This window comes from Volvox carteri, assembly GCF_000143455.1.
Source record: "Volvox carteri f. nagariensis unplaced genomic scaffold VOLCAscaffold_31, whole genome shotgun sequence".
Taxonomy (NCBI): domain Eukaryota; kingdom Viridiplantae; phylum Chlorophyta; class Chlorophyceae; order Chlamydomonadales; family Volvocaceae; genus Volvox; species Volvox carteri.
In genome coordinates this window covers 106164-115618 of record NW_003307574.1, presented here as the reverse complement: position 1 = coordinate 115618, position 9455 = coordinate 106164, and the positions used below count along the sequence as shown (strand labels likewise).

At 52.6% G+C, this 9455-nt stretch overlaps 2 protein-coding genes across 2 annotated transcripts; one reads left to right on the top strand and one right to left on the bottom strand.

The window, feature by feature from the left end:
* Positions 1 to 90: 90 nt before the first annotated feature.
* VOLCADRAFT_93321 (uncharacterized protein) lies at positions 91 to 1062 on the top strand (the record flags this gene model as incomplete). The annotated part of the gene is made up of 1 exon (XM_002952642.1): positions 91 to 1062. The coding sequence occupies one exon, from the start codon at positions 91 to 93 to the stop codon at positions 1060 to 1062; it is 972 nt and encodes a 323-aa protein (XP_002952688.1).
* A 4569-nt stretch (positions 1063 to 5631) lies between these two features.
* VOLCADRAFT_81910 (uncharacterized protein) lies at positions 5632 to 7977 on the bottom strand. Its single transcript, XM_002952574.1, has 4 exons — positions 7774 to 7977; positions 7471 to 7609; positions 7102 to 7376; positions 5632 to 6571 (listed from the first exon to the last, which is right to left on the bottom strand). Exons 1-4 carry the CDS (start codon positions 7849 to 7851, stop codon positions 6341 to 6343), a joined length of 723 nt encoding a protein of 240 aa, XP_002952620.1. The 5' UTR covers positions 7852 to 7977; the 3' UTR covers positions 5632 to 6340.
* Between the last annotated feature and the right edge of the window lie 1478 nt (positions 7978 to 9455).

The window sequence follows — 9455 nt, the reverse complement described above, 5'->3', positions numbered from 1 at the left end:
TGAGTTTTCCGCGCTCTCTCACCCCATTGAGCCGCATTGAGTCGCATTGAGTCGCATTGAGCCGCGAACGTCCTGATCTTTGAAAGCTGTATGACTAAAAAGAAAAAGGCGACTCCGCCGAAGACCATTTCCGAGATTGCGGCTCGAGTCCAAAAATCCGCCAAGCAGAGCGATAGCACACCAGTTAGAACACTGTACACACATCAGGAAACCAGTGACGAGGGCAGCGAACCCTCAGCGTCGCCACAGGCAGAGGACACAGCCTTGGGTGACACAATGGATCAAACGACTATGCTGAAGAGCGTATACCAAAAGATCCATCACCACGATGCACTCCCAGCAATCATGGGCAAGCTATCGCTTCTGGAACAAGCCACTAAAGTCACCGAGGACCTGGCAGCAAGGCTTACCGTGCTGGAAGAACGGATGAACAGCGGCTCCGCAGCAGGATTCTCCGGACGTTACGAGGCCACGAGTGACATCGGAGCGATCAACGAGGATAAAGTTCCGGCACGGGTACCGGTGAAGCTGTTGGAGGAGAAGCGGCTCCCAGCGGTGCTGCAGGAGCTGGTACAGCAGCACAGGAACGGGGCTAGCTATGCGCTGGACATCCTCCCGTGGCTCGCGAAGCCCGGGGCGAATGCTGGATCCGCGGCGGGGCCATCACAGGCGCCGGCTGCGAACGGTGCAGCTTCCGGCGCGCAGCGAAATCGGGGCGGTACTGAGGAACCGACGGCCTTGGTGGACATCTTGATTAACCCCAGAGTTCGAAAATCCTTCGTAACCTTGGGGAAGATCGCCCGTGAGCGGTATGGAATCACCCTGATGGACTCACTCACGAAGTCTGGAAAACAGTTGCGACAGCAGCGGATGGCAACATTCATCCACCTACGCAACACGGGCGCCCAACCCAGGTGGGAACGCGGTGTCGACATCACGGTCATGGACGGACAACGCAGGGTCCCGTTTCAGGGACCTTGGGTTGACAGCCAGCCGGCTGGTGCAGAAGTGGGCGGGGCGGCCGGACAGACCCCAAGGGGTGCTGCTGCGGGCAAGGCTTAGGGGGTCTCGAGCCAAGAGGTTCGTAAGATTAGGTTCTGTCAGTGGACATTGGAGGACTGTCTGACTGGAAACTTTACTGCGATGAGTTTCGTACATTAATCAAGGCGTATGATGTTGTCGTTATTACAGAAACGCACAGGGTGGGGTTGGGATACCTCAAGGACGTTATACCTAATGGATCTAAGGTGTTTACAGCTGGGGGTGAAAAGAATCGCGGGGGCGTCTGTGTATGGGTGAGGGAAAAATTTGCTAAAGCAGTCCACTTATCAGGCATCTCAACAGTGCCACGTGGGATGGACAGCGTTTGGCTGCGAATCAAGGGAAGCGTTTTAGGGCTAAAAGGAAACGGGTTATTGATTGGAGCATGCTATGCGGCCCCGGAGTGCTCCACGGTTTATAACACGGTACCGGGGCACAAGATGTCGGCTTCGTTGATGGCTAAGCGTGTCACCTGCCGACTCCAAACCCTGGTGAAACGCTTTGCTAAGCCAGGGGATGAGGTTGTTCTCATGGGTGATATGAACGCTAGGGTGGGACGATTGCGGGAATCGCCTGATCTCCAGTATGAAGATGATCAAGAGGAGCTTTTGGGTTTTCAGGTGAATAACGCGGAGCTTTACAGGGGTGTTCCGGACAGGCGATCTCAGGACGCAGGCACTAACCAATTTGGCAAGGCATTCGTGGCCATGTGTCGGGAAATGGAGATGATTGTTCTTAATGGGCGTGTTGCGGGCGATTTGGAAGGCAGCTTAACATTTCATCATAGAGCGCGAGAGTCGGGTAGCTTGATTGATATTTTCTTTGCCACGGCACGTTTGTACGCATACTGCAGTGGGCTGCGGGTGTTGGGAATTCCTGTAGCAGATTTTGGTCCAGGAGTGGGACGGTTGATGAGTGATCACTGCCCAGTTGCATTAGATCTTGATATTGGTGTATCACAGCAGAAAGGCAGGGCAGCTGCGGGGCTTCAATTTGACATGGACAGAGTTGAGCAATACATGCATTGCTTTGAGACAGACGATGTTGCCTCTATCCAACGGATTGCAGAAGCCACCGCCCAGTTAGGAGGGGAGTATACGAGTACCCAGGTAATAGAGATTATCCTCAACACCTTGTCGGACGTGATAAAAAAAGTGGGTAGGATTCCTAGGCGTGCAGCCTCGGCTGTGAAGAAGACCTCTGATGCCCCCTGGTGGACAGAGGAATGTGCTGCAGCGCGAAATGCTATGCTGGCTCAGAAGGCTGAGATGCGGACAAACGCTATGCTGGATCACCCTGAGGAGCGGAGCAGATTCAGCAGGTTGCGTACTCGGTATCAACGGCTGCGGCGCGAAGCTATGGAAGCGTACAGGGTAAAGCGGTATGAGACCTTCCTCAAGGAATGTTGCGGAGACCCGAGGGCCCTATGGAAGCGCATAAATGGAAAAGCCCGGATGGGTTGCCCCATTAGTGACGTGACCAGCTGGAAGGAGTATTTCGATGCTCTGTACAACGGAGACACGAACACTTACAAGGAAGCTCATGCGGACATCATCCTGAGTGCCATCAATGGTGCGGTGCGAGGTGAGGGTCGAGGTTGGATGCATGGTAACGGGCAGAGGGAAGCGCGTATGGCCAAGGCGACAGCTTTGGACAAGCCCTTCATTTTGGAAGAGGTCATATCCGCAATGCAAGCACTACGTAACAATAAGTCGGGCGGTGTAGATGGTGTTCCGGCAGAGGCCTTTAAATACGCTCAACGTGTAGTTGGCGAAGATAAGAAGGTTGAGTTTGTCCTTGCTCCGTACCTACTGAAGCTGATGGAGCACATCCGCAGCACAGGAGACTACCCGCACCAGTTTGAAATCTCGTCACTGACACCCATTCACAAAAAAGGGGAAGTTCAGGACATGGGCAATTACAGGGGATTAGCTGTGGGACGCTATCTAAACTGTACGCCACGCTTCTGGAGCGGAGGATTAACGCTTGGGGAGAAGCGTCAGGTGCGCGTTCACCCTTTCAGGGAGGATTTCGCAAAAATCGAGGTACGTGCCACAATCTGTTTGTTTTGAGGCATCTGACGGACAAGGCTAAGTGGGTGGGTGGCAAACCGCTCTTTGTGTGTCAAGTTGACTTTGAAAAAGCTTTCGACAAAGTTCCAAGAGAATTGCTTTGGCTCAGGTTGGAAGAAAGAGGTGTGACAGGTGCCACTTTGGAGGCACTGAAGGCCTGTTATAGGCGTGTGGAGCTCAAGGTTAACGTGGACGGGGTTCTAGGAGATTCGTTTTTCTCGTTTCAGGGAGTTAAGCAGGGATGTCCTTTAAGTCCTACACTCTACGGCATATTTGGGGAAGGGTTTGCGGATTATGTAGAAGCTAAGGACAGGCTTGCACCAGATGCTATGGCTGCTTCTGATTGCCCCATGAGCGACAGAATGCGTATCCCTTTGCTGTTGTATGCAGACGACCATAGTCTCTTTGCTGGGTCGCACAGGCGATTAATGGCACTGTTGCGTGCGCTAAGGGAATGGTGCGAAGCTTTTGGCATGAGAGTAAATGTGGGAAAGTGTGAGGTATTGTATTTTCATCGGGACCTGGAGGCACGCAAGGCTATGCACGTTTTGGGTTCGTACGGGCTTGTTACCATGAGTGTGAAGGAGGCTACGGGACACACGCTCAAGAGTTTACCTTGGAAGGAGCGCGCACGATATTTGGGCCTGCATTATGGACCGGGTACAACTTTCGAATCGTGCACAGATGAGTTGTTTACATCAGGCCAGAAGGCGCTCTTCTCGCTGGTTAGTAAGCTTAAGCGACAAGGGCTTTTTGTCCCAGCTGTTGCGGTGAAAGCGTTTGATGCCCAGGTTCTGTCTATTCTGTCGTACAGGGTACAGGTTTGGGGCCCGTTAAGGGTTCTGGACATCCTGGAGCGCGGTTACCCTAACAGCCAGGAACCATGATCGTGTTATTTTGAGATTGCACTGCAGGACAGGATGGTGGAACTGCAGAAGAACTTCCTGAAGCAGTTGAGTGGTGCTGGCTTGCCAACAAATCGGCTACTATTCAGAGAGTTGGGTCAATACCCTTTGCAAGTGCATTGGGCAAACCTGATTTTTCGTTTTTGGAACAGGTTGGTTGAGGCAAAAGGTTCTGTGTACCACCATTGCTTTCGGGAGGAACTGCGGTTGGCATTATCATCTGGCATGACGTATGATGGATGGGGAGCGAAAGTCCTGAAGATCCTTGAGTTGATGGGTCATAACGTGCGGACGGGTGTGGACGACTCAGGCGACATTGAGGTCAAAGTTGATGCTCTGGCGACACGTTCACTAGATGTAGGGCAGTTGATCTGTGAACTTCGGAGCCGATTTGATGATGACTGGGAAAGTGAGCGGTTGACAGTGGATCCAGCTTTGTTTGTTCAGATAATAGGCAACCAGGGGTAAAGATGTGCCGCTATAAGCATTGGATGGGTTTGCCCAAGCATGGCAGCGGCTATATCTCGCCAAACAGTACGTCACGCTGATGCGTTTCAGGATGTGTGTTTGGCCTTTGGCGGTTAATCGACCGCACGGTAGGGAACGGTCTGCCCGGTGGTGCCGGGTCTGTGGGAACCGGCAAGCTGTTGAAGATGAATGTCATGTGCTGCTAGATTGTCCTGCGTATGCGAATATCCGTTTGAAGCTTTGGGACCTGGGGGTTACTCCTGGGGACCGCATGATCGAGATTATGGGCGTCAAGGATCAACGCGGGTTAGCGCGCGTCTTGGACGACATTAGAAGATGCAGGTTGCAGTACGTTGAAGATTAATCAATCTGTTATTGTTGGGTATTGGCATTTTTCTTTTTTGAGTTCCTGTTTCCAGTTTGGCGGTTCATGAGCCTTTTGGCTCGTCTGGACCGTACAAGCTTGAAGCTTGTAAACGTAAACAGTGAACAGTGAAACAGCTCGTGAAGCCTCAAGTGGGGTTCACCCACCAGTAAGGGTGCATTTCCAGTGCGGATTAAGGCCAGGGATTAACCCTCTGTCCTCCATCGATACTTGCACAAACGGCTAAGTTGTTGGCAAACTTACCTCGCCTTTTCAACCTTTGGTTCCCTCATGGAACAAAACTATGTGGTAAGCTCGTACCAAGGACTTCCGTGCCCTAATCCCTGGCCTTAATCCGCACTGGAAATGCACCCTAAGATTACTGGTCGGTGCAAAGTAACCGCCCGGTAAGGGTTACCGGTCGGTTACCGGGTCATTATCTCGAAACGTCGAACCCTACCGAAGCGACCAATGGGGTTATAGCTAACCAGTCGGTTACCGACCCTTTGTCGTTTAGAGTTTTTTCCCATAGGTCCTTACCCGTTATACTCCTTGCAGGCTTGCTAGTGTTTCTTAAGATCCATAGCAGGTCAGCAAGGGGGAAGGGGAGAGGGCCTTTAGGGGGGTTCCCCTCCTCAAAAGTCCCGCCATTTGGTGTGTGCGGGGTCACGGCTGAGCCAAATGCCTCATCTCTCTTGCCAGGCGACTCCTCGTTCAATTTGGAGAGCCTAAAGAAGGAAAAGAATAGCTTTGCCTCTGGATAAGGACATCATTGGAAAATCGTTGGAAGAAACAGGGACTCGTTACACATTGCTGCAGCTGCCATACAGCGGTTATCCTCGTTCGCAGTGCTAGGTGCTCTCCTCAGTACGGTACGCTGTGTCAAGACACTCGTCACAGACAGTGATAGCTAGTACCCATGTTAGTCTACCGGCCCAACGCATGTTCTGCGCCGATATAGCTCACCAGCGGCTCACCTTTGTACGCCAGGCGTTTGCGTCATATTCGCTGCTAGGTCGTCGAAGACACATTGTTCTAAACTTACTCCAGTACACTAAATTGCTAACGCGGTAAGACACCTGTTTTGGCAAAGCAACAACACAGAACGCTTTGTCCCTGCTGCGCCCAAATCACCGTAAAACTATGGCAGTAACGACCCACCAACTCCGCAAAAGAAGGTGCGCCCTTAAGTCTGCCAAAACTAGATAACCTTCTCGTAAAGCACCATATTCCACCCCAGGCCTCCTCCCCTTTCCCCAAGCCAAGCTGCTCCCCCTCTATACGCTTCCCTTTCCAAGGCCCCTTTCCCTCCCACACGCACACACAAGCTGCCTCCCTACATGCCTCATTCGTTCGAGGTTTGCTTGCAAGGCCAAGACAACACAAGAGCACAACCGCTGCTACCTTCGCCGCCGCTGCGGCTCCTGCTTGCCGCCTACACTGTTGGCTCATCCCTTATTTCCTCCCTGTCCTCCAGGCGGCGATCATCCTCAATCCTCGACCACCAACACCACCTCCCCGCGCTCGAGCGTGCGGATGTCCCGCTCAATCTCCGCCAGCTCCCGCTCCATCGCTTCCTTACGAATCTTTTTCATGGCCGTGTCCACTGTGAGTGACAGCCCCTGGTAGGCCGTGTTGACAGAGCCCCACTTGTTCTTGAGATGCCGGATCAGCTGCTGCCGGTCATCCGGTGACAGTTGGCTCACGTGCGCGTTGGCATCCTGCATGAGGAGAAACGACCGGAGCTTGAAGATTACCAAGACTGTAATTTGCAGGGTAAATTGGACAGCATGCAGATGACTTTGGAATGTCTGCACGGCGAACGGCTTGGTACGGGCTCTGCGTCTCACGCTACCTTTGTGCTGTCTTTTCGCAACCAAATGGAGCATCCCTTGGAGCTCTGTCTACGTGAGACGGGGTGATGAAGGCACGATGCACATCCTAGACCCTAGACTAGGTTGCCCGATCTGAGGTACGTACATGCATGCTGCCGTGTGACCCGTCGTATGCCATACGGCTCACAGTTTACGCGCCGTCCCTCTAAACGTAGTGTATACCCCTTTTCCTAATCCTTAGTAATACCAGGCGTACGGAAGCTTCCATACAGACGGCATGTAACACTGCAGTACCAGGGTAGGTAGCCGCGTATGTATTACGCAATAGGCTCCATCAACAACCCCCCCTTAAATTTCCAGTCTTTCAAGGCCACCAAGAGGGCTCCAGAAATCGCTGCGCTCAGGTGCTGTCTTACCGGCGCTTCTCGGACTCGGATGAACTGCGAGAATTGCTCCTTCTCCTTTGCTACCCGCTCCTTGTTGCGCTTCAAGTACAACGGCACTCTCCCGTAGTCTGGCTTCTGAGTCCATTGAAACTCTGGCTGGGGAACCTTGCCGGGCTTAGCAAGGATGACGTCCACCGCGTTCGATGTGATGAAGTTTTTGTTGCTGGTAAGCCCCATCTTTGGTACATCATCTTTGCTGGGAATAGGAGGCCGAACCTTTTGCTTTGGGTTCGTAGGTGGGCCGGCTGCAGGCAAATGCCATTCAAGGGGAAGTCAAGCCACGCGGCCCACAACGCTTAGAGCGTGGGAGCAACTGGCCATAGCTTTCTCATAACTTACGTGCTGGAAGCTTAGGCTCCTTCTCGTGTGGGTGAAGTCTTGCGGGGCCGTTGGTTCCATCGGGTCTCCCCATCGTTGCGTGTGGTTGGACTTTACTTTGCCCAAATTCGAACTGGGACGGGTGAGTCTTGCCCAGAAACTACGGATAAGTTGGGAAAGGACACGCGGACGTCACAAGATGGAGAAGCAATGTCGGTGCTTTGAAAAATGGGACTCAGCATTTCATCATAAGCCGTGCATATACACTGCAATATATGCACTGCGGCAGAGCCGCATATCTGAAGCTCAGCCAGCCGCGCTCACCTTCGAGTTGTGCATCGGCGGTCGCGACGGTATTTCTTGTGGGTTAGGTATCAGCGCATACACACTTTCTTCCTGCATCCTTCCTTGACTAGAGAATGAGTAGAGAATTTTTCTTGTTGATACTAAAGTGCCGGCACCTGTTGGTATGAGCACGATGTGAGAGACTTTTGCTTGGATAGGACGCGGACTTGTTCTTCAATTTCACAGAGATGGCAATAACGGATTCAGTAGCCCGTCAGCCTTTTCCACCGGCGATACTTCGAGTTTGCAGTACATGCAGTTTTCTGTTATGTTTTCACCACGCATGCCAAACAAAGAAAACAAGGAGCTTGCTAAGGCCGGGTTTAAAACGGATGCTTCTATTTAGCCGACAACTATGAAGTTCTTACGGCATTAATTTGAGACGCAGGGGTGCAAGCGCTATTGACCTGTGGTTTGTAAAGTTTGCCGACACCGCGGCTTGCAGCTGTAGTAATGATTAATCATTCCTAAACAATATTAACAGCACCAGTTACACGAAACGTGGCCGATGCCATGTTATCAAACAACAACGCGTCACCTGACTGACCAGCCTGATGCCCTTCGCAAAGGCAGGCTTTGCATCATCAATGGAAGTAGGACCAGTCTACGTCAGGTCTTAACCCACTGCAATAAAGCCTCATCCCTGATGTCCAAGAGTTTCCCCCACCTCCACGTGTCTTCTACGATGCAGACCCGGATGAAACAAAGCTATAGATGAATCACAAGTAGCATACCGGTCCGAATTTTTAACCAAGACTCGTGCCGCTCCCCTCCCTCCGAGATAACTACTTTCGGCCAGAAATGGCGACACTACTGCCGACTATTACTTAGGTGCACCACAAGACCTTTACCTGTAATACTGCGATGGCTGTCCACTACCGCCCGGTGCGAAGTCCTCCTCAGCAACTTCGACATGCCACAACAGTGGCCCGTTTGTGCAGGTGCTCCAAACTGCTCTGCCCCGACCATCCAACAATTACCAGCACCGCTACCACAGACACTGACTCAACACTGATGAGCAAACTGAATTACCAACATAGACCACGAGAGATGGACCCGATCAAAGAAGCTTGCAAGCCCCAGGCTTTACACCTCACGGCCTGGGCAGCAGAGTTACATGCACTTACTGTAGTTGTGAGGTGAAACCACGGGAAGCCGACGAGCCCTAAATGACATCCGAGTGGACAAAAACCTCAACACCCTCCCACCGCACCCATTCGCGCCTCAGACAGCCGCACAAATACTCCGAGACAGCAGGCCCAGCCAGCATGACACCAACGCCGGCGCCACCCACCCCTGCATACGTGGCCTATCGCGTCGCAAGCACGCTTTAGGGACGAGGACCCTAAAGGGGCCTGCCTGCTGTATAACAAAGGCACCCCTTGTGCCGCAACCACCACTTCCCTGACCCCTGCATTCACTCAATCTAATCGCGACGCGCCTCGACACTCAGCCCTTCTCCATATCGACTCTCAAATCCTGTATCACCCACATGCCCCACGCCTCGTCCGGAGAGGGACCAAGCCACCGACTACCATACTCCTCTCTAACATCCTACATATCTGCAACAACAGTTGCAACAGCACAGCCGTCCCTGAATACGAGTCATGCGCCAGCGGTGAAACTCCTTACCTCCTTAACTATGCCCTCTCGATGTATCC